Below are 25,531 nucleotides of genomic sequence, written 5' to 3'. Positions count from 1 at the left end.
TAACACTTTGGGAACACCTCTTTACTACCAAGCTGGGGCAGATCAAATCGTCTTCTCACCAATCTTAAGTTGCATCGGAGACAAGCAATGGTAGGTCACTGAGGAAGCGCTCCTGGACTCCGATCCAGTGCCAGCTGAATTTGTCTAAGTAATAGGAGACACAGCTATAAACAAAGGCCAGGATTCAAGGGACAATCATCCAGGTGCCAGACACAAAAAGTCTTTGGTTCAAGTAACAGACATGTCCTCAGAGATGAGATACGTCACCATTGCTTGAATAATTCTCTCACGATTTTGAAGAAAACTGCAATGTATAGACAAATCAAACAAAACATTATTTTTGGATCATCCATGATTTTATGCTGTTCATAACATGGATTCACCTTTAGGTAATTAAGATTCTCTATCAGGCCTCCTGTTTTTTCAGGCATTACCTTAACATCAAAGGTCACGTACCATTCATCTACCCAACAATAAGTGACTTACACAAATATACTAACACCTAAGACTCTGATGTGGTTTATGACACACAGTGGCTTGAGAGAGAAGAGGTATACAGTCAAGGTGAATCTAAAATGCTCCACCCATATTCCTGACTACATTTCACCTACTAATTACATACTTTATAAGCATATTGAGGGGAGGGGAGGAAAATGGTTACAGAGAAAGACAGAATGGGGAAAAGTACAATAAACTACAGGATATTTGCACAACTGTGATACTAAAAGACTTGGCTTGTAGTTATTCTCTTGGGTACCCTGAGTTTAACACGTAATACCCTCTATTACGTGTTACCCACTAAGCCTCTATAAACAGTTGGGTTTTCCGCAATCACAGCCACTATTCCCACTTCAGTGGGCAGCAGTGTTCAGAGAAAAGCCAGATTTAGCTCCTGTGTAATAAACACCAGAAACCGAAAGAGCTAGGGAAGCTGTTTACGTCTATGCCCACCAGGAACCCTTCTCTGCTATAACCGCATGAATGAACTGGTACGAATGAGAGTCTCAACAAAGCTTCAAGACAGAGGTTGTTAACTAGGCGCTGCCCTCCCAAGTGTTTGGCAAGACAGATGAATGAAAAACAGGTAACTTCCTTTTATATAGGCTCAGTATATTTACAAGCAGAAAGTAATTCTGTACTCTTCAAAGCATTTAGCTACCACCTCATGTAGTATCTAAGGAAGATAGGAAGAATAATCATTTCCAAGTATTTTTATGCACTCTTTACAAACATCTCATTTAAATTCTCAAAATAATCAAAAGGATAGGAATTATCACCCCATTTTACAAACACAGAAATTAAAGGACAGAGGGGATGAAAAAACTGCCTAAGGTCCCAGAGCAAGTACGTAGCAAAGGAGGCAAGAATCATCATTTCGCTCTCAGGCACTGCAACAAGTAATGATGTACAGGCATTTTATAAATACCGCAGCACCTACACAACTCTCATGCAAAGAAACACCGTTTTGCCGGGCGCGGTGGCTCAAGCCTGTAATCCCAGCACTTTGGGAGGCCGAGATGGGCGGATCACGAGGTCAGGAGATCGAGACCATCCTGGCTAACACGGTGAAACCCCGTCTCTACTAAAAAATACAAAAAACTAGCCGGGCGACGTGGCGGGCACCTGTAGTCCTAGCTACTCGGGAGGCTGAGGCAGGAAAATGGCGTAAACCTGGGAGGTGGGGCTTGCAGTGAGCTGAGATCCGGCCACTGCACTCCAGCCCGGGCGACAGAGCGAGACTCCGTCTCAAAAAAAAAAAAAGAAAGAAACACCGTTTTACAGAAAATAACTCCCCAGTGTTGTCAAGATTTGACCTGAGCTTTCCAATGAACAGCTCCAAGGGAGACTGCACAGTTAAAAAGAGATCATCAAGTACTATAGTTACCAGTAAGGCCAAGAATAGAACACAGGTCTGCTGATCTTCGCACCAATGCCCAATCGGGCATGTTCTTTTGAATGCTGACACCCTTCTGAAGTTTCAAGTCACTTGAGAATAGCAAAGAAATGAGTTAATAATTCTGGTAGACAGAAGAAAATGTAAGTCAGGCATGGTAGCGCGTACCTGTAATCCCAGCTATTCGGGGGAGGATCACTTGAGCCCAGGAGTTTGAGACCAGCCAGGGCAACAGAGCTAGATCTTGTCTCATTTGAAAAAAAAAAAAGAATGTATGTGAAAAGTACCTAGAATAGAGGAATTTGCTATAAAAAGGAGCATGACCATAACAATTCTACCCAGCAAGTTTTGAATCAACAACACTGGTACATGCGAATCTCATCTTCTGCAGCAAAAAGTAAAAAATGACCTCTGGCCTCCCCTCCCTGTGGGCTGTGAATGATTAGCTTGGCTATGTTGATAACTAGAGAAAATAAGAAAATACAAGATGAGTGCCTCTCCCAGCTCATCATAATACTTACAGATTTACCCTACTACCAAACTCCTCCAGTGCAATGCAAAAGACAGCAAGGACACTATGAATATTTAGCAAATGTCAGGCAAAATAAATCCTCCATTGCTAAAAACAACTGTCTCATTAGTTCCAATGATGGTGACCGATGAAGACTTTGGAAATAGGAGGACTGCTGGGTGCCACAGAAGGGAGAAGAGCTACAGGGTGTGAAACTGTGAAGGCCGAAGAGTGATGGGGAAACGTCTCAGGAAAGAGGCTAGTGGAAAAGACAATCAGAGAACTAGCTCAAAAGGTTGGTGTACTGAGAACGTCTCTGAAGGAGAATAAAGGCTATTTATTTACTGAGTCACACATCATCAATAAGAAGGGACAATCAAGAGCAAAAAGAAAAACAGAGTAGAAGAGCTTACCTAGGTTAAAGGTTACTCACATCTGCTTCCACTACGGAGATAAAACACTATATAAAATTATCCAGCATTTCCAAATGCCAAATGGCAGATTTTAGATTTAATGCTTAATCCTGCAATTATAAGTTTATTTTTTGAAACAGAAAGATGAAATAATTGTCAAGAGATTTCTGTATCAAATTCTTTATGGTTTGCAACTTTCAGCGGAGCACAGACAGAACTTGAGAGGCTACAATCCAGCGATCAAGAGAAATCTACTCACTGATCTCTTTTTCACTCAGCCAAACCAAACTTCCTACACTCGGGCAAAGGCATTTTAATTTTTAATCATATCAAACTTCAAGTCACTGAAATCCCCAGAAAACTTAAAATATGTATCTCAATATTCCATATTAAATAACTCTAACCTGTTCTGGGAAGGGTAAGAAATAAGTTGACTATACAGATTGGCTTCATAATACATCTTAGTTTAATGTTTATCAACAGGTTTCTCTCTTTTTTACCATTCTCAATATGATCCATCCTAGCATATGAGATGCATAATACTTAAATTTAACTGTCATTGACTGATGCAAATCATCCATTTATACATACAGGACTATACTTGAAATCACAAAACCCTTCTTCCCCATGAGTTATCACTGTCCTTGAGGTGCTATACAGGAAAAGTGTCCAGAAAAACAGCTCTCCTTTTTTTTTTTTTTTTTTTTTTTAGACGGAGTCTCGCTCTGTCGCCCAGGCTGGAGTGCAGTGCGGATCTCAAGCTCACTGCAAGCTCCGCCTCCCGGGTTTACCGCCCATTCCTGCCTCAGCCGCCGAGTAGCTGGGATACAGGCGCGCCGCCTCGTTCGGCCCGGCTATTTTTTGTATTTTTAAGTAGAGACAGGGTTCAACCATATTACAGGATGGTCTCGATCTCCTGACCCGTGATCCGCCCGTCTCGGCCTCCCAAAGTGCTGGGATTACAGACTTGAGCCACCGCGCCCAGCCGACAGCTCATTTTTTAAAAAAGACAGAATTAAACAAGAGGAAATCAGTAAACAATACCCCATTAAAAAAACTAAGCCAAAAAACCCAAATTCCCCACACACTTTTACAGTAGATATTCTTCCACCCATTCTCCACCTAACTCCCTAAAAAAAGCAGCTCAATGTCTAGGCAGATTAAACATGGATCACTCCTCCCAAAGTCCTGAAGAATGTTTCTCATTACTGAGTCCTCCCTTCACCCTCAGACACTGGACAGTGGCTGGTCCAACTCCATCCCATCTGCCCTATCCCGTGGCCTAGCCAGAGGGAAGGCTCTCTCTTCATCTGCCTCTACACCACCAAGGAAGGAGATGAGGAGGGAGCCAACTACAGGGAAATGAGAATGAACTTTCCAGCACTCTCTTCATGTATTTTCACTCTGCATTCTCCTCAGCAAATCCTTCTACCTCACGTTTACCGAGCATATTTGTCAGTTCTGACCCCCAGCTTTGTGAAATACAAAGTAATTTTTTGTAAAGCTCCATTTAAGCAATTTACAAGATCCCCTTGTGTATCTGTCCAGTGGAAAGTGCAAACTTTTAGAGCTAGAATATTAAAGAGTTAAAACTCCTCTTCAAAACACATTTAAAAATGGAAAAAATCTCCACAGAACTCAAAGTATAATAAGCTACAAACCTCTGGTGTGGTTGATGACTTCTGCCAATTACCAAATTCAAACTAGTGATAAATGCTATTTCCTATTTCAGCCACTGTGTTTAAAATTAGATGTTAACTCTCCAACAATCCTTCCCCCGCAACTAACCCTCTGTTCCCAAAGACCTTTCTGTTCTTAGAGTTACAACAGAAGTCTATGTTCTTCAGGCAGATAAGCATAATCTGTCACTTTACTATCTAAAATCATGAAGTCAAATGAAAAATCAAGAGAGTAAAACGGAGAGAACTCTGGAGGCCAGCCCGAGTCTGAGCACAGGGCAGGGTTAAAGGAAACCATTTCATAAGATCAAATGTGGAGAGGCAGCAGGAGCAAAGAGGAAAAAATCAAGTTACATAAAGTCCAATTGTACTCACTGTTTCCTTATTGGGAAGCAGCTCCTTTCTAATTCTGAAGAAGTTCTTCCCGTACTGCCTGAGTCCCTTAACGAAGCGTTTCTGTGATAAAAGAAACAAATGGGATGTAAAACCAAAACAAAACAGGATGTCAGCAAAGCAAAGATATCTACAATCAGCAGAATAACAACCACAAAAAAAGTCTCGGCTAGGGAATACTGACGAGGTTGGGAGAGCATGTCAGCAGCTCAGCTGGGACCCACTGGCCAGGGCAGGCCCCAACTATCTTCATCAGAACCCCAATCCCACCCACCAGGCAGGCCAGCACGTTTAAGAGAAGGACGTCCTGCATCTAAGGCTAAGAAGCAATCTGTCCCCTCTGCCACCAAGCACATTCTGGTGCACGAAGGTATAAATATGCTCCATGTTTTAATAAAACACAACTGCTTTCCCACCGGAGAACCAAGCTTCCCAGAAGTGTCGAGCAGAAAGGGGGAACAGAACCAAACCTGGTGACTCTTCTCCAGAAGGAGACCCTAGGGGGTTAAAAGACCGCTTTCCCCTTAATCCAAAGAATTTGCCAGGAGGCACCGGAAGGCACCAGTATCGCGGAAGCCTACCGGGAACCCGCAACCCAGCCGGCCGGCCCCGCCGTCCGTCATTAAAGGCCACTCCGAGCCACCAGAGAATAACCAGCACCCCTTCCGCCCTCCTGACGCCACTCGCCGCCCCCATCCATTTTCGCAGCAGTCTCAGACTCGTCCCCAGCCCCAGCCCGGAGACTTTCACTTTGTCCCATGCCTCCCGAGCACTCCTCCCCGCCCCGGTGGGGGCAGCACCTGGCTCTGAGCCCCCACCTCGGGGCTCCCAGCCTGGTCTCTCACCGCCGACCCCAGCAGCCACAGGTAAGCGCCCGGGGTCCGGGGCAGCAAGAGGCCGCCGCCTGTCACTGGGCTCCGGCTCCACAAAGCGCAGGGCGGAGGCGGCCGCGGGTGGCTCGGCGTGTGACCGCGGCGGGGCCGCGCGGCGCGGCGGCCCGGGGGGCGCGGGGCTGGGCCGACGCCACAGGGAGGAGGCAAAGAGCGGCGCCAGAGCAACGGCGGCCGCGGCGGCGCAAAAGGCGGGCCTGGATCGCCGCCGCGCCCTCCTGCCCGCCCGCCGGGGCCCCGCGCTCCGGCCCCGGCCCCGCCCCCGGCCCGACCCCTACTCCACGGCCGGAGCCTCCAGGGCACCCAGTGCTGGAATCTGTGTCCTCCTTCCGGACAGGAGAACATCAAGGCGGCAAAGCACAGAAACTTCCTCCCTACCGCAGCAAGCTTGGGGATAGGGCGCCCACGGGGCTGGAGCCCTTCCCAGGCTGCTGGGTCTCCAGCCCACGTTCCGGATGGACGAGGTCTGCAGCACCGCGGCCGCACGCCCTCCGCCCCCGCCCCACCTCAGCTGCGAAATGGGGGGCTGGCCCCAACGCCCCCCGCGGTCCCTTCCGGACCGCGATTGTGGGCAGCCGCTCCCTCCCGGCCCAGGCATTAGCCTGCACTTCCCCGGGCGCCGCTCCACAACTATATCACCGCAGAAGCTTCCCAGCCAATAAATCACCTGCCCACAGGGCAGAGGGTCCCTCCCACTCCCTGTGTTTGAGACCCGCCAGGAGGATTCAGTGAAGGGCCAGACTTAGCCTTTAAGACCAGTCTGCAACCTCCTACTCCAATAGTGAAGGCTTTTCGTTTTTTATTTTCACCCTTGCTGAGATATGACTCATCATTGTCAATTTTCAATATAATTCATACAGTTCGAAAGGAAAATCTGTCATGGCACAAGAAAGCAGCAAGCTCTCCTCTAGTGTGAGGAGTAGTGACCTTTGTTACTTGACAAAAGTATCGTTTATATGATCAACAGGCATCCTACGCTGCGTGCACACAGCATATCACCCGGAGAGACGGCGCCGGAAAGATGGCCCTGCCCTCAAGGAGCTGCAGTCTGCCCAGGAAGGCAGACAGGTAAACAAACCAGTCCTAGGGCCTGCAAGAAAAGCAGCAGAGGAACAAAGGGTGGTGGGTGGAGCTAGGAAGAGGAAGCAACTTACTCTGCTTGCTGATGTCTTAGAGGAAGTGCCAAGGAGGAGCGTGAGCCTGCCAGGTGGGCTCCAGCAGGGCTTCCAGCAGAAGTCAGCCAGGAAAAGGCACAGAGAACATTCTGGGAACTGCAAGGAGGACAGGGTGTGCAGAATGGGGTGCCAGCAGATAAGACGACAGAGGCAGGCAAGGATCGGGTTGCAGAGAGCCCTTCAGGCTGCATGGAAGAGTTACTAATTGTAGGCTGGCAGAGAGGCTGAAGCTGGAGCTTTCCATGAAAAGAGTGGATGAGGACTATGCCAGTGGCAGTGTGGCCTAAGTGTCGATTAGGGACAGACCAGTTAAAGAGGCTGGTGACACAGTTCAGGTATGAGATGAGGACCTGAACTACTGGCACACTCCACCTCAGCAGTCATCAGAATTCCTGCTTCTTAATCCATTCTTTAAGTATTCAGGTATTTACTGAGCACCTAGCTGGGGTCTAGGAAGATAATAAAGGTTGCCATGGACCTTTACTGAACTGTGATTCATTTTTGCAGGTAAGATAAATATGTGTGAAGTCATTATAGAACATTCTGAGCTATTATCTAGCCAAGCATAAAGAAGTGAGGTACAGCTCATCAGTGCAGCAAGGGACCCAAGAAGGCTAGACTGCAGTGGTCTGTAGTAGTTCAGAATGCCTTCACCAACGCAGTGACATCAGCCAGATCACGAGGGGTGGGCAGCTACTGCAGAGGTGGGAGGTGGCTTGGTGACCGGGCCCTCCGTGAAGGTCAGAGGTGGAGAATGGGAAGTGGGTTATGGGAGACAGAGTCTATACAGACTTGGAGCGGACAATCTGGAGTGAGCCAGGCTGTGGAACGCCAGGACCATGCAATCTGAACGTGGGCTTGATGCCAAGTGACATCTAATAGGTCCACTAAAAGAGGCCTACACAATGAGGCAACATGTGAGAAAGGCAGACTCTGGAACATCAGGGTAATGTGGTAGAATTGGACAAATTCAGATCCTGTTTCTTCCATTTATTGTGATGTAATCCTTTGAACATCATCCATTCAACCAATAGTTACTAAGTACCTACTATATGCCAGAAGCCTCATATGTATTAATTCAAAATCTTTACAATTATTATCCCCATTTTACAGACAAGGAAGCTGAGGCACAGACAGGTAACTAGATCAACTCCTCAGAGACAAAGCCAGAATTCAAACTAAACCCCCTCAAATCCACGTACTTCACCGCCACACTCTGTAAAACGCAGGCAGGCGTCTACAGTGGTAACTATTTTCTGTTACCATTTTTATACTTTCCTCTTCTTGGGTCCAACATCAAATCATCAAGTCCTCAGTATTCTTCCTAAGAAGTGTCTTTCAACGCCCTCCTTTCCTGCCCATGCTAGTGGCAGTCCCAGGCCAGATCTTTCTCTCTCTTTCCTAATAACTAGCCTATTAACCATCTCCCCCAGCCAGCCATTTAAAAGTCTCTGCCAAGGAATTTTTCCAAACCAGATTTCATCCTGAGTCCCACCTTATCTGGCCCTTAGCCCCTACCTAAGAACAGCATGATGGTCTCTGCAGGACAGTGTTTACACTCCTTAGCCCTGAATTCAAGGCCCTCCAGGATCCTGGCCCTGCCCACCTTTCCAGCCAGACGTCCAGTAATGCCAACTGGCCCACACTGGGACCTCTGTCTCAACTCCAGAATCTGGGTAAGGCATCTCCAGGTTCACCTCAAAATCTCTCCTGCTCCCAAATGAAACCAGATGTCCCAGTTACTCTCTCATTCGTTTATTTGTATAAGGCCTGCTTACCCCAAAAGTCCATAAACTCTTAAAGAATTACGTCCTACACCTAGTGCCTCCATATAGCACTAGGCAGTTGACGCTCACCGTACTTTTTGTCTCCTTTAAAAATTATTTATTTATTTATTAATGATGAGGTCTCGCTATATTGCCCAGGCTGGTCTCAAACTCCTGGCCTCAAGCAATCCTCCCGCTTTGGCCTCCCAAAGTGTTGAGATTACAGGTGTGAGTCACCGCACCTGAACAAGTGAAACCAACAATGAGATGCTGAGGGCCTGGGCTAGGGTGGTCACAGTGGAAATGGACTGTTAAAAGACAGGTCCATTTTGAACTCTCCTAATAGAGCTGACCTCTTGACTCCATGACGCCAAACTCTCCTAGTTTTGCTCATACCACTTGGCCTAATTCTCTACTTAACCTCTAAATGCTGGAGTCTCCCCAAAGCTTTGTCCTAGGGCTTTCTGCTATATACATCATCTCCCCATATGATCTCCACTGTTCCTTTGGTTCTAAATATCTATCGAGATTCTCACTGGTGTTTCTAAGACTAAATCTATGGTCCAAGTCCGCTAGGAGCACTCAACTTGAACGTCTCACAGGTATCTCAAACTAATTACTTCCAGAAATAGGAATTTGACATCTGGTGGTGAACACAGACCTACCACAGCTGTCAATGTATATCAATACAATGCTATCAAGAGCAAAGCACCCTTGGCCCCACTTTAAAAAAAAAAAAAAAAAAAAGGAAGTAAAAGCTTCATGTGGCCTGTACTGTTACTTCTCTATGGAAAGCCACAAGGCCTCAAAACCAGCAAAACATCTGCTTCTCAGAGACCAGCCTTTACCTTGTGGTTTACCAGAAATGTAGAGTAGCCTTGAAAATCGAAACAAAGACGACCACTCACAGTAGTCAATGATTGGAAGGGGTCACAGGTGAAAGAGGCTTCTGTTGTGGTTATGTCCTTGCCCTCTATAAATTCACCTCTCTTCAAATGAAGACCTTGAAGTTTTTAAGACTTTAACAATTAACACTATTGACTTACAAATCAACAGGCCCTATAAGCCTCTAAATGCAAGTTCACGGACACAGTCTGTTTCTTAACAGTCTTCTAGTTGTTGACCTGAAATTGGGCATTTCCAGTGCTGAAATTGAAGGTCTCATGAATTATTTCTGTGTCCATTAGTTTTTCTATCACTCCCAGTGTATAGATATTAGAATAGCAGGATGCCAAGGGTAAAGGAGGAAGGAAATGTAGAAGGCGAGTCACTGGCTTGGCCACTGCTGCCAGAGCTGGGCAGCTCTGCTGTTTATGCTTCCTAGCTCATAGCCTGCCCACTCTCAGACGCACGAACTGAGGGTCTTGGGATGCTGGCACTTGTTTCTCCGGTGTGTTCATGCCTAACCAACCCAACTATGTGCTGCTCCTTAGGAACACAAAACAAGTCCTTTTCTGTTTCTGTATCCCCACAGCCAGGTGAGATCCAAATATAAATATATATTTATTTATGGCAAGGAGGTTGTTGCTTTGTGTTACAACTTATGTTTATGATTTTGTGCTCTAATTTTTAGATAAATTGCTATAGTTTTCCACTATTGAGCTGAAATTTCATATCACCATCAAAAGTTACCTACCTACAAGTCCCTAGTAGAGAAAATTTAACTTCTGGCTTTAAAAAAGTAAGTTACCTGAACCCAGCATTACTAGCCTTGGGTTTTAATAGAACCTGGAAAGCTCTAGTTTGAATTTTGCTACAGTGGAAAGAACACAAGGTTCAAACTTGGAAGCCATGTGATCTAGTCTGCTCCTCTGTTCCAAAAAGGAAATTCTGACATGGCTGTTTAGACATAGCCACTTTAGAAACAGCTATATTGGAATAAAAATAACAATAACATAAAATAAAATAACCAGGTCAAAATGCATTAAATTAATGTGTTCAGAAGTTCCTCGTGCTATTGCTTGAGCCCACCCCCTGTCAGAATCCCCCAAGCCTTGTGCCTCTGCCTCACTGGTCTGCCTAGATACTGATCCTCACCTCTCCACACTTGGGATGGCAGGTGGGCCTGGTGCAAGTAGCATCACCATTAACCTACTGATGAGTACAAACGGCATTTTTACATGCATCATGGTATGAAAAAGGTAGGGAAACACCACCCTAGAACAATAAAAATGGTGAACACTGAGCGCTATAATGTGCCAGCCACTGTCTTAAAGGCTCTAACGCACTGGCTCATTTAATCACCGCAACAACTTATAAGGCAGAGGCTACTACTATTCCCATCTTATAGGTGGGAAAAGTAACCATATATCACTAAGTCCTTGAACCAGGCTGGGAGCGTCAAGGGAGACCAGTGTAAAAAATCAGGAAGCCTCAGAACTGTGGTGGGCCTAGGAATGGAGGGTGCAGACCAGGGATATGTGATGTGGCTGCTGCCTGTGTTTGCATTCCAAGATATTGTTTCCCAAAAAATCTACGTGTGGATAGAGAACACTGGGCTGAGAGTAAACCCTTTAGAGGGTAAGGTGTGCAAATTCCCCTTATCTACGTGTGAAACTCCCAGCACATCTCATTCTGGCACCATCCCAGGTGCTGGACCTGACCCGTCTGCAGTAGCAAGAGAGCAGAAGACAGGGGCTAAGCTACAAAAATGGCTAAAAGATACCTCTGCATTAACTCCTGGCTGAGAGCTTTCAAAATTAACTCCCTCTGGTGAATTTTAACTAGTGTATCACAGTCAGAAACTCACCATGACTTCTGAAAAGCGACGTCTACTCAGTCCTCTTACATAACTGTTTGGAAAACACTGTAGGTATTAAAATGATTCCCACTGTGAAAATGGCTCCTTCTGTTTTACCCTGTTTACTGCACAAAATTTTATGTTAATAACTTACTGGTTCACAGGGGACAGAAAAGCAGGCAGATCTGCAAGTAAGCAAACTGCAGTTCCCCGCAGAAGACACAGAGGCAGTGAGTGAGAGGAACAGACCCATGGCTCCACTGAAGACACAGAGCAGCAGACGAAAAAAACACATCCTAAATGTTAAAGGTAAGGAGGGGTAGGGTAAAAAAAAAAGGGAACACGGATGCCAGGCAGAAGAAATAAAAAAGCCTTTCCAAACATTTGTATTACATGATGCTGGCTCTCACTGATAAACCACTGGATGAGAACTGTACTTCATCCATATCATCCTGTTGGTTACAGAGCCCATCACCCCATATCTAAAACACATTTCCTTCTGGAGCTTTACTGTTGATACTGCTTTGAGATGTATCATTTGGTTTTGGTTTTAAATATTTAACATTTTAATGAAAGGGTGACTTGAGTAAGGCACTACTTTTTCAATAAAGAGCAACATAACCAATTTGTCTGGGAGGAGACCTGCCAGCAAGCTCTCATGAGGAGCATTTCCAAAATTTCCAGTATAGGCTGCTCCCAATTTCTGCCTCCACTTTAAAAACACTTTGCACTTACTAGTGTTATTCCAGGAGAGCCAGTTAATAGTTTAATGAAACTAGTTAGAGTTTAAAGGCAGCAAATGGGATAATTTAAAATAATCATCCCATTTTTATTGATGATTCTCAAATCTCTCTCCAGATCTGACATTTTCCCCTAGCTCAGACTTGCACCTACACTTTCTATTCAGACTAATGTCCTCCATAGTTTTAGGACATCACCATCCCAACTTGGGCACTGACAGCCCATAGGCCACATCTTCCTCAAAGTGGCAACTCAGGAACCCAGAGAACTGACTGAAATAGTTCAGTGTTTCTTCAGTTCCCCAAGGCCTTCAGGTTTCTGTGCAGGGTGGAAGTGGTAGTGGTAGTGGCACAAGTATGCTAATTGCCACAATACACTCTCTAAGGTGTCACTGGGCCCATTCTACAGATAAAGAAACTAAAGATTAGGTAAATGAAATATCCTGGCCCATCCCACACCTCATCACCATCAGGGCCAGGATTCAAGTCCAGTTCTAACAATAAAAGTCATGCCAATGGTAACAGAGTTGAGTGTGAGCTGCTAAGTACTTCTGTGTATTAACTCATGCCATGAAAGTCCATACATGCCATAGGGTGACCCAGTGCTACACTGGGTAGGCCCCTCCAGGCATTTCTTTGTCTTCCAAATACCCACTGAGGTGCAGGCCTATTATCCTTACGTTACTACTGGCACAAGTAAAACTTCTTCCTGCATATACCTTAAGACAGGGGTCTTCAGTCCCCAGGGTACAAACCACTACCAGTCCATTGCCTGTTAGGAACTGGGCCACAGAGCAGGAAGTGAGCGGCAGGCAAGTGAGCAAAGCTTCATCTGTATTTACAGCTGCTCCCCATGGCTCAAATTACTGCCTGAGCTCTACCTCCTGTCAGATCAGCAGTGCCATAAGATTCTCATAGGAGCATGAATCCTGCTGTGAACTGCGCATGTGAGGGATCTGGGTTACGTGCTCTTTTTGAGAATCTAATGTCTGATGATCTGTCACTGTCTCCCATCACCCTCAGATGGGACTGTCCAGTTACAGGAAAACAAGCTCAGGGCTCCTACTGATTCTACATTACAGGGAGTTGTATAATTATTTCATTGCATATTACAATGTAATAATAATAGAAATAAAGTGTACATTAAACGTAACACGCTTGAATCATCCTGAAACCATCCTTCCCCCCAGTCCATGGAAAAACTGTCTTTCACAAAACCGGTCCCTGGTTCCAAAAAGGTTGGGGACCTCTGCTGTATACCACTGTAGTCTTATAAACACTTAGTTTAATCAACCTAAACATTTTAAATGTTTCCTTTCTTCAATAATAAATTAACCTTAGTTTACTGTAACTTTTTTTACTTTATAAAGTTTAAAATGTCTCTATTAAACTCATGGGCCTAGCACCTCAAATCTCCCCAGCTTCTCTCTCACCAAGACAGCCTGCCCTCTCTTAGCTACCTGTGGCCCTATTTCTGTCAGCTGCAGCAGAGTTCTCCAAGAAGAAATGCCTAGCTTGCTCTCTGTCCATTCCCACTCCTTCCATCAGTCACCATGCCCTCTAGATTCATTCTTCATGCAATTTCCTGTTCAGCATGCTCCTCTGTTTTTGCAGGGACTCTGCCAACTACAGGGCCACGTCATGCCAGTGACTGCACTGGTCTCCTCCCTGGCCTCAGTGTGTCTCCACACCCCTCCCCCCCAACATTCCAATTCTGGGCATTCTGTATATTAATGTGTCCTCTTATTTGAAGACCTGTGACAATTTCCTAGCACGTCCAAACTATCGGTCTGCTAGTTAACAGTCTCCACAATTGGGTTCCCAATCACCTATACCACCACGTAGTGAAGTCAGTTACCGCAGTACCCCATCCTGATTCCATTCTCTGGGTTTTTACCAATGCCTTTCTCTCTTCCCAATCTAGAATGTCCCTTCTTCACTTCTGCGTATTCAAACACATCAATTCAACTAACATTCATTGAGCACTCATTCTAGTGAACACACTGTGCAAGGAGCACAGCGCGAGGCACTGTGCGAAGCGTGTTCCAGTTTCAACTCTATCCCTACAGAGTCCGCTCTGCTCTCTCTCCCTTCTCTGAAAAACAATTTCTGTTTACAACTAGAATTAATAAGCACTTCTGTCATTAAAAGGTCTATAGATCTTCCACCAAATTGCGGATTCCTTTCCAGCAAGAGTTGAGTATTTCATGTCTTTTGTAATCTTCAGAGTGCCCAGCAAACTGTAACCAAGCAATAGGGTAACTGTTGGGCCTGGGTATTGTTTTTGGTCCTAGAGTTTTCCCTAAAACACAATTCATGTTTGGTAGATGGAAACAAAATTTCTAATCAACGTTAGATTTATGTTTCTTTTTATCCAAGAAGAATGGAGACGTAAATAAAATTTCAAAATAGGATTACTTGGACTTGCAGTGCAGAAAACACTGTTTTATATCTACCAATCTTAGAGGAATAAAGGGTGTGATACTTGTTAAGGTACTTCTTAAGATACTTTAAAGGAAAGTCTACATATACATATACACAAACTTAAACTCTTGAAATAAAAGCACATGTCAGAGATTATATGCTGTATGCTGGATATCCATGAGGGAAATTTTCCCACAAACAACCTGGCATGGTTCTGCCACTAAATAACTACATCCCCTGTACTGGTAACTAGCCCTATCTCAGGACTGCTGTGTTCCTGGGTGCAAGATGGGTGTCTAGGCCTCTACCATCTTCAGAGTCTCAACTTCTGTGTCCCTGGTTCTCTTAACAATGGAACAGTAGTAAAGCAGGGTAGCCTCTTGGTCCTACATAGAGACAAGAGGAGGACTGAACTATTTCCAAGAAGACATCCTGTTTTGCATGATATGTTTTGTCAACTGTCCTAAATACCTTTAATATCTAATAACACCACTTCCACTTGGTTCTCCCTCTCTGGACAGTGTCTTTGAAATAAATCCTAGTTTCAGCACACACAAAAAGACCTGTTTCCCAGGCTAGTCCAGAAGATTCTGTGGTAATTACAACAGGATCCCAAATCCAAGACCCCTGAATAACAGTCCATTTCTAAAAGAAGTCCTCTCTAGGGTCAAATATGGCAGCTGTTTAGCTGACACAGAGGAGTAATACCAAAGAGTTCTCTTTTCTGTTTCCTTTCTTTTCCTCTTTTTCCTAACCTTCCAAAGGCCAAAGAGAATGAGAATGAGCACTTGGGAAGGTAGATCTAATATAATCCTGCCTGGCTGTTCTGCCCTTCTCAGTCCATGAGTATCATGATAATGGGCAGCTCCTGGTTCAAATCATTGTTTTATTTCATCCCCCACCACTAGTAGCCCCCAGTTAAGATTAGCTATAGAAACATAACACAAAGGGTGACTGAAGTGCCAGGTCTTTCAGCGTGTGAGGCCAGCAAGAGTCCAACAGCCCCTCAATGTCCCAGCTGACTCTTCTGATGATGTGCCCAGAAATGTCTACAAAAGCTGAGCAGCTGTCAACTCAACACTCCCTGCCACACCTGCGCTATCACTGGAATCAGAGAATGATAAAGCTAGAAGGAATCATTAGAGAACTATGCTGATTGAAGCCCTTATATTACAGATGAGAGCCATAAATCATTTAACTGAAATTAAACCAACAAATCAAACCACACATACCCACAAAATCTTTACATTTGTGACAAACTGTATTTTCTAGAGGTGGCCACTCCAATATAGATTCCATCCCATATGCTCTTGCAATGTGACGATGACACTCATTCATTTTCAGGTGGGTCCCTCTGTTCTCCTGAGCCTGGGTAGAACTTTGTAACTGTCTTGACCAACACAATGTGACAGAATGATACCAGGTGACTTCTAAGACTACATCATACAAAGCAACGCAGCTTCTGCTGGGCTCTCCCTCTCTGGACATGTATCTTTGAAGCCTGAGTCTGGCTTGCCTGAGACCACCAGGGATGGAGAAATGCTACAGACGCCCTAGCTATTCTAGTCCCCAGCCATCTGAGTCTTCCTAGCCCAGACTTGTAAGTGAAGAAGCCTTCAAGATGATTCAAATACCACCTGTCACTTGACTACAACCTCGGAAAGCCCAAGTCAGAGCTGCACAGTGGAGCCATTCCTAAATTCTTGTCCCACAGAAACTGTGAAAGATAATAAATGATCATCATTGTTTTAAGTTGGGCTAATTTTTATTATCGGGGTAATGTGTAACACAGTGATAGGAAACTAATACAAGATTCATCACTAAAACCACTAAAAACTTTAACCTGTTAGTCACTATTAAGCATACAACTAAGCAATCTTCCAATTATGCTTCCCCAATTTGCATGCCTGTCACTCTCTATAACCTTACTCTGCTTCATTTTAAGGCCTAGATCTTACCATCACCATATGTGATATGATTAGATGACATGACATAGGCTACGTTACTGAGTATATGAGGAAAGGGCCTTTGTTTTGTTCACTATTATATCCCCAGCACCTAGAACAGCACTTGATAACACACAGCAGGTGCTTGATAACCAGTAGCTCAGTACAAGAATGTATCTGGAGGTGACTGGGCTTAGTCTTCCTCCAAGGCTATTTGACCTGTCATCATCTGTTCTCCAGTTTGACTCAACATCTCTTGATATATATTCATTGCACTGTTAAGTTTCTAACGTCTAACTACTACTGACAAAACCATTAGATGTTCTTAGTTCAAACCCACTAGAGGAACTACGCCATCCCCTCCGTGATGCCAGCTCAGCATCCAGAGTAGAGCCAGTGATTTCCTTCATCAACACACCTGCATGCCAAAACCCTTCCCAGGAGGTCTCAAATATCAAATAAAAGTTACTCCATTTTTCATTCAAAGACCATGTGCCCAATGGGAAAATGGCCTCATGCTAGTGGTTTAAATAGCAGCTGCACCCACTAACACAGCCCATTGAGCTATCCTATAGATACATCTCTGTCAGTGCCCCTCTGGGTCTAGATAATTATACTGAGTACACTGAAGTCCTTTCATTATTGCAAGCCCAACAGAAAGTGTTGCCACTGGGCGAATATCAGAAAGCATGCATCAATGCACTTTCAAGTCAAATGAGAACTGGCTAGTTAAGCAGCAGCATTAACAGATGTAGAGATCGCACCAGCCAAATGCCTCTTGCCAATTATGTCCACACAGCTACGCCCAAATTAAAAATAACCCAACACGGCCGGGTGCGTTGGCTCATGCCTGTAATCCCAGCACTTTGGGAGGCTGTGGCAGGCAGATCACGAGGTCAGGAGTTTGAGACCAGCCTGGCCAACATGGTGAAACCCCATCTCTACTAAAAATGCAAAAATTAGCCGGGCGTGGTGGCGTGTGCCTGTGGTCTCAGCTCCTTGGGAGGCTGAGGCAAGAGAATCACTTGAACCAGGGAGGCGGAGGTTGCAGTGAGCCGAGATTGTGCCACTGCACTCCAACCTGGGCAACACAACGAAACTCAATCTCAAATAAATAAATTAATTAAATAACCCAACACTCATGACAGAACCCAAATGGGCATGGAAGACTCCTTCCCTCCCTACAATATCACCCTACAGTCTCTACATAAATGCCCCTGTAAAGTGGCTCCTAAGTAGGTCATTAAAATGTTCACCTTTCCTTGGCAAAGTAGATCTTAACACAGGAGGAAAGAGAAATAAGCTAAAAAAAGAAATGTGGATTGTCCAGAAGTTACAAGGGAACAAAAAAGTAGAAATCCTTAGCAAGAAAACCTTTTGCAAAAACTGTAATTAAAGGAATCTAGACCAGTGGTTGCCCGATAGAAATATAAGCCAAAATGTAAGTTTTACTTTTCTAGTAACCATATTTTAAAAGAAACAGGTAAAGTTAATTGAAATGTTTTATTTAACTCAATAGATCAAAATATTATTTCAACATGTAATCAATATAAAAGTTAGTAATGAAATATTTTACATTCTTTTTCTTCCTGCTCAGTCTTTGAAATCAGTGTGTATTTTACACTGACTGCGCATCTATACTTGGGCCAGCACATTTCAGATGCTCAACAGCCACAAGAGACCAGTGGTTACCATATTGGAAAGCACAGGTCTAGAATAATCCTAACTTCTTTTTTTGTAAAATACTAAAACATCCAAAGCACTCCAAGTTTTCTATTAGGGAGGCAAAGTATATTGTTAGAATCATGGGCAATGATACCATAAATTCCTAAAATAAAATCACATAGGGCTGTTATTTCAAATTACGTAAAACTTGTCTTCCAGAAGAACTCGACCAAATGCCAAAGTTCTTAAGATCTGCCCCACTTCCCATACAAGGGAAACTGAAGACCCCGACGGGCACCAGGGCCTTCCGTCAGCTCCTGACAGAGGAGGGGCTCCTGGATTTTGTTTCCCCTTCATGACAATACAACATGGGACTGGGTTCCTAATTTGACTCTGTTCATTTAAAGAACGATCTCAAAGAAGAAAGGAAAATCAATGACCCCTTTAGGAAATGTAGTCCAGGGTGGGGGTGGAGGGAGCATTTCAATGACAAAAGCCAAACCTCAGTTATAATGCAGATCTCTTAACAGGTGGTCATTGTTTTTTTTTATTTTTCTTTTTTTTCTTTTTCCTTTTTTGAAATGGAGTCTCGCTCTGTCCGCCCTGGCTGGAGTGCAGTGGCGCGATCTCGGCTCACTGTAAGCTCCACCTTCCTGGTTCACGCCATTCTCCCGCCTCAGCCTCCCAAGCAGCTGGGACTACAAGGCGCCCACCACCATGCCCAGCTAATTTTTTTGTATTTTTAGTAGACACGGGGTTTCACCGTGTTAGCCAGGATGGTCTCAATCTCCTGACCTCGTGATCTGCCCGCCTCAGCCTCCCAAAGTGCTGGGATCACAGGTGTGAGCCACCGCGCCTGGCTTTTTTTTTTCTGTTACAGGTACTCTGGTCTCCCGCCTACCCCAACCCCATGCAGGATGGCTATCCCCATGCAGGACGGCTGTGACTTTCAAGAGAGTCCCCCAAGGGAGAGTCCCAAGATCAGGGGCTGATAATGGGCCCCACCACAAGGCTATGCTGCTGGCTTTTGTTTGGAACAACAGCGCTCCCATGATACCTCACTCTTGCTGAAAATATTGGTAATACGGGAGCATGAACACAGCTGTGTGTAAATTACACACACAAACAGATTAGATCTGTATATTTATAAGGAATACAAACATACTAATAGCTCATTTACATACACAGCTGGACACACTAGGCTGCATGCAGAGGGGTTTGAGTTCCAAAATATTTCTCTAAAATTTTACCAAAAAAAATGCTCAGGTTACTGCTAAGCCAGGCTGCTCCCCCCACCCTCATACAGTATGTCCCCAGAAATAGAGTCCTTTTCATCCTTATTCGTGATATTTGAGATGCTATGAAGGAGAAACCTCAACAAGAGCTGTTAGATTTCACTTTTATGATTATTTATTATTTTTAGAGACAGGGTCTTGCTCTGCCACCTAGGCTGCAGTGGTATGATCACAGCTCACTGTAACGTGGAGCTTCTGGGCTCAAATGATCCTCCTGGCTCAGCCTCCCAAGTAGTTCAGACTACAGGTATGTGTCAGTCACCATGCCCAGCTGATTTTAAAATATTTTTTTGTAGAGACAGGGTTCTCACTATGTTGCCCAGGCTTGGTTTTGAACTCTTGATTTCAAGCAATCCTGCTCCCTCAGCCTCCCAAAGAGTTGGGATTATGGGCATGAGCCACTGTGCCCAGCCAGATCTCACTCTGATAGGAAAAAAATTATAGGATAATTTTCAGTTAAAAGGATGCATATACATATGAAGAGGGAGACCTACTAAAACATCTGTTACAACAGCATATAGTAAGGCAGAATCTTTGCATTTTCAAAATGTTTTCATAAACTTTATTTTTTTAGAGCAATTTTAGGTTCACAGCAAAATGGAGCACAAGGTATAGGGATTTCCCATATAGATGGGTCTTTGAATTTTTTAGCTAATTTTGAAAAATTGGAAGAAGAGCAATCAGCATTTTGTGCTCACTATATTAAACCTGGGAGAGCTGGGCTCTGATTCTACGTCTGATTCTACCAAGGCCTCAGTTTACCTCTGATGGTATCACAAGTACTCAAATTTAGCATTTAAAAATACTAACTTTTAAAATGTTGAGTGTTCCAGTAAAATAGTTAAAGAAAAAAAAGGTAATAATTCAACTAAGAAAAAAATATTAACTTATACATATCTGGATAATAACAGACTCATTACAGGCCCTAATTTTATTATTTAAAATGTTTACAACAAAGTTCTCTGATATTCTCCCTCTCTCTCTTTTTGCCTTGATATGGTTTCTCTAAACTCCTGGTTTAAAAAAGAAAAAGGGTCCATTTCTGAGGCTTGGGTTTACTGTACTTACAGTTCCACCAATAAATCATCTCCCAATCTGGGCTGGAGAAGCACTGGCCACGGTTTGATTGCTCCAGCCCCAGGTTGCCAGGCAACCCACACAAGGGGGAAGTCTGAGAACCGCTGACAGATAGCCAAGTGGCTGAAACAACAGACTTCTCTCTGTCAAAAATGTGTTTTGAGAGAGCCACTTGCCCACCTCTGCTCTCTGCTAAACACTACATGATTGTAAAATCAAAATCAAAAGGCCACTGTAATAAAAACACACTTCCTGTTCAATTACTAATTGTTCTAAAGCTGTGGGGAGGCCCAGATCCTACAGTGTATGGCAACAGAAATGCGATACTGTAAATGAGATAAAGCCAGCAGCATGCAAGAAACCTGATCTAAATGCATCTCTGCAGCTTTCAAGTCAGGGGAGCTGGTGCGTGGAGGAATCAACTGCCTAAGAAAGCACCAGGAAGAAAATAATGAATGTCAAGATGTTAAAGAAACAAAGCAAACAATAACTATGAAGCTAGAGGTCAAGACTACTTAGTAATAAAACCAAGAACATTCTCCATTGTTTTGAAACACAATCTGGAGGCAATGGAAGTTTTCTCCCTCAGAGATGGAAAGGAGGAGCAAGGAAGGTCGATGACCCTTGGGAACCACACCCCTTGGCGGTTCCAGGTGGATTCCCTGATAACTGACTGTAAATGGAATTACAGGAAATAGCAGCATCCTTAGGATAATGCGGGTCAATAATAGGTCTGAGAGTCTAATGCAACATTTAAAATACCTATGGTGCGAGCTGGGCACAGTGGTTCACGCCTGTAATCACAGCACTTTGGGAGATCGAGGTGGGTGGATCACCTGAGGTCAAGAGTTTCCTGGCCAAAACAGTGAAACCCCAACTCTACTAAAAATACAAAAAATTAGCTGGGCGTGGTGGCAAAAGCCTGTAATCCCAGTTACTGGGGAGGCTGAGGCAGGAGAATTGCTTCAATCTGGGAGACAGAGGTTGCAGTGAGCTGAGATCATGCCATTGCACTCCAGCCTGGGCAACAAGAGTGAAACTCTGTCTCAAACAAACAAAAAATACCCATGGTGCATGTACCAAGCCAGTAATACTCTGCCCAACACCAACACCATGCAGCATCCTTCCATGAAACCACTGTATTGAAACTGTCATCTTGGACTTTGGAAACTATCTGTGGTATGTGGAAGGGGCCAGCACTGAGTGCACAGTTCTTTATCTCTTTTGTGCCATGGACCCTTTGGCAGTCTGGTAAAGCCTAACTCCTTCTAAAAATGGTTTATGGCCAGGCACGGTGGCTCATGCCTGTAATCCTAGCACTTTGGGAGGACGAGGCAGGCGGACACGAGGTCAGGAGATTGAGACCATCCTGGCCAATACGGTGAAACTCTGTCTCTACTAAAAATCCAAAAAAATATCTGGGTGTGGTAGCGCATGCCTGTAATCCCAGCTACTCAGGAGGCTGAGGCAAGAGAATCGCTTGACCCAGGGAGTCGGAGGTTGCAGTAAGCCGAGATCACGCCACTGAACTCCAGCCTGGCAACAGAGTGAGACTCCATCTTATAAAACAAAACAAAACAAAAGGCTGGGCACAGTGGCTCACGTCGGTAATCCCAGCACTTTGGGAGGCTGAGGACAGCAGATCACCTGACGTCAAGAGTCAAGAGTTTGAGACCAGTCTGGCCAACATGGTGAAACCTAGTCTCTACTAAAAATACAAAAAAAAAAAATTAGCTGGGCGTGGTAGTGCGCGCCTGTAGTCCCAGCTACTCAGGGAGGCTGAGGCAGGAGAATCGCTTGAACCCAGGAGGCGGAGGTTGCAGTGAGCCAAGACTGTGCCACTGCACTCCAGCCTGGGTGACAGAGGGAGACTCCATCCCAAAAAAAAAAAAGTATGCCAGAGTAATGTAAGTACTCTATGAATACATTCAATAACAAGAGCTAGCAGAGGGTTTTCTTCAGTTCTGGCAGGTTTTTTGTTTTTGGGGGTGAGGGGGCTGTTTTGCTTTATCATGTGACCTCAGATGATAAACCCTTGGAGGGCAAGGATAGCAAGTTTTTCATCATTCAATCTCCAACGCAATGTGCAGCCCGGTTTCCTGCCCGAAGCTTCCAAACTAGCCCTCTCTACACCACTAGCCCAGCTCCTATAGGGGCCTGGGTTTCCTTGACTCTCCCAGTGCCCAGAATTGGGTTTGGCATATAAGAGGTGTAAGACCATATTCCGCAAAATGGTATGTATGGACACAAAAGACACTTTTTTCCTATGTTCTCTTTCCGACAATCCATCAGCCTGAGAAGGCACACGCTCCTGTGAGGGGATGCAGCCTCTCTTCTTCTACCCCCACCACTGCCCCCCTCTCACTTCACAAAGGCAGCCTCCTCTCCCCCGCTCCCATCTGGAAGGCTACTGGGCAGCACTGCCCCAGGGGCACTGAACAAGGGGACAATTTAAAACATTGACACTGGTGCTGACACAGTGCCTAGCTCTGAGGTCAGGATGAGAAAGACTCCACAAGTCAGATACTTTCTGATTCTCTGCTTTCAACAAATCACAAGGAGGTCCTAGCAGAAGTGTCATCTGATAGATTACAGAAAATCAGTCTGATGACAAATTATACTTTTGGCATTACTATGGAAATAATTCAAATAACTGAGTGACACTATAACAAAACCATCATTCCCATCTACTTACTCATGTAGACAAGGTTTCTGGGCACTTATGTGTTTTAAAAAAACCCATACAATGTATTTCCAATAAATGTTAAGCAAAAATTAAAATTATATCAACATTTACAATATTTCGTTGTTTTCATCAACTGTGCTCTAATAATTATAATTTGAAAAAAAGTTTCTTCTATACTTAGAGCTTTATTATTAAAGGAAGTAAGGCCGGGCGCGGTGGCTCAAGCCTGTAATCCCAGCACTTTGGGAGGCCGAGACGGGCGGATCGCGAGGTCAGGAGATCGAGACCATCCTGGCTAACACGGTGAATAACCATACACCCGATTTCAGTACACACACTTTTTGTTGCAGGGAAGTACTAAAGGTCAATCTGACACTAGCCTTTCAAGCATAAAATGTATCACCTTAGTATAAAGTCCCTGGGGAAGTAGAATGGAAATAAAAATTAAAGGGGGAAAAGAATAAGATGCAACATTAGACTGCTTTTAACTCAAATGTGGGAACAAAGAAATGACTTAAAGTTGGAATTTATACTTAAAAGGGAAGCAGAGCAAAGAAGTTTGGAACATTTGCACCCTGGCAATGTGGCAAAGAAAGAAAAGCTTTTGGTCGGGCGTGGTGGCTCATGCCTTTGGGAGGTCGAGGTGGGCGGATCACTAGGTCAGGAGTTCGAAACCAGCCTGGCCAACATAATGAAACCCCATCTCTACTACAGATACAAAAAATGAGCCAGGCATGGTGGCACACGCCTGTAATTCCAGCTACCCGGGAGGCTGAGGCAGGAGAATCACTTGAACCCAGGAGGCAGAGGTTGCAGTGAGCCGAGATCGCACCATTGCACTCTAGCCTGAGCAACAGGAGAGAATCCATCTCAAAAAAAAAAAAAAAAGCTTTCTCCGGAGAGAAATTCGGGCAGGCTGTAAGGCAATCACTTGCTAGAGATATTTGCGTAACTAAAAGGGAGCCAAGGGCTGATATCCAAGACAAAGAGGGAAAGGCTTTGAGGGCATTTCAAAGACCTTCCCAGCAGCCCCTCCTATCATAGGATCAGAAACCTAAGAGGAAATAGTTTCCAGGGCCAGGCTTGGGGTTTGCTGCCCTCTGCAGCCTTGGGACATTGCTTCCCACAGGCCCCTCTGGCTACATCCTTGGCTCAAAGGGCCTCTGATATAGCTCAGGCTGCTGCTTCAGAGGGTGCAAGCCAGAGGTCTGTGGCAGCTTCCAGGTGGTGTTAAGTCTGCAGGTGTACAGAGTGCAGGAGCGATGGAGGCTTGGCAGCCTCTGCCAAGATTTCAGAGGATGTATCAGATGCCCAGTCCAGAGGCCTGCTGCAGGGATGGAGCCCTCACACAGATATTCTACTAGGGCAGTGTGGATGGGAAATGTGGGGTTGGAGGGCCCACACAGAGTCCCCACTGGGGCACTGCCTAGTGGAGCTGTGGGAAGGGGCCATTGTCTTCCAGACCCAGGAATGGTAGATCCATCAGCAGCTTGCACTGTATGCCTGGAAAAGCTGCAGGCACTCAAAAGCCACAGAGGTGGAACTGCCCAAGGCCTTGGGAGTCGCCACCCCCCACCCCGCCCATCAGTGCGCCCAGGATGTGGCAAATGGAGTCAAGGGCTATTTTGGAGCTTCAAGATTTAATGATTACCCTGCTGGGTTTAGGACTTGCATTGGGCTCAATGCGCCCCTTTCTTTTGACTGATTCCTACCTTTCGGAATGGGAATGTTTATCCAATGCCTATACCCGCATTGTATCTTAGAAGTAAATAATTTGTTTTTGATTCTACAGGCTCACAGGCGGAAGGGACTTGCCTTGTCCCAGATGAGACTTAGGACTTTTTTTTTTTTTTTTTTTTTTTTTTTTGAGGCGGAGTCTCGCTCTGTCGCCCGGACTGGAGTGCAGTGGCCGGATCTCAGCTCACTGCAAGCTCCGCCTCCCGGGTTTACTCCATTCTCCTGCCTCAGCCTCCCGAGTAGCTGGGACTACAGGCGCCCGCCACCTCGCCCGGCTAGTTTTTTTTGTATTTTAGTAGAGACGGGGTTTCACTGTGTTAGCCAGGATGGTCTCGATCTCCTGACCTTGTGATCCGTCCGTCTCGGCCTCCCAAAGTGCTGGGATTACAGGCTTGAGCCACCGCGCCCGGCCAGGACTTTTGAGTTTATACTAGAATGAGGTAAGACTTTAGGGGACTATTGATAAGGGATAATTGTATTTTGTAATGTGAGAAGGACAT

The 25,531-nt window shown here is 45.0% G+C and overlaps 1 protein-coding gene and 1 long non-coding RNA gene across 15 annotated transcripts in view; one reads left to right on the top strand and one right to left on the bottom strand.

Moving 5' to 3' along the window:
* RERE (arginine-glutamic acid dipeptide repeats) overlaps positions 1–25,531 on the bottom strand; it is a 492,528-nt gene that overhangs the window by 67,501 nt on the left and 399,496 nt on the right. For 8 of the 14 annotated variants that reach the window (XM_017856041.1, XM_017856039.1, XM_017856042.1 and 5 more), the window contains one exon: positions 4,873–4,953. In XM_017856041.1, the coding sequence (XP_017711530.1) occupies positions 4,873–4,953 (81 nt within the window). Of the gene's footprint in view, positions 1–4,872; positions 4,954–5,471; positions 5,909–6,158; positions 6,417–6,934; positions 7,005–25,531 lie in introns of those variants that run through there. The other 6 variants (XM_017856053.1, XM_017856052.1, XM_017856050.1 and 3 more) reach the window with 6 other exon arrangements.
* LOC108517938 (uncharacterized) lies at positions 5,983–16,377 on the top strand. The gene is made up of 4 exons (XR_001882251.1): positions 5,983–6,244; positions 6,748–6,848; positions 11,626–11,770; positions 15,970–16,377. It is a non-coding gene; the product is annotated as an uncharacterized LOC108517938 (long non-coding RNA).

The sequence above is a fragment of the Rhinopithecus bieti genome, unplaced genomic scaffold (assembly GCF_001698545.2).
Source record: "Rhinopithecus bieti isolate Rb0 unplaced genomic scaffold, ASM169854v2 scaffold_40368, whole genome shotgun sequence".
NCBI lineage: Eukaryota > Metazoa > Chordata > Mammalia > Primates > Cercopithecidae > Rhinopithecus > Rhinopithecus bieti.
The sequence above is the reverse complement of the archived record's forward strand: the minus strand, read 5'-3'. Positions and strand labels throughout refer to the sequence as shown.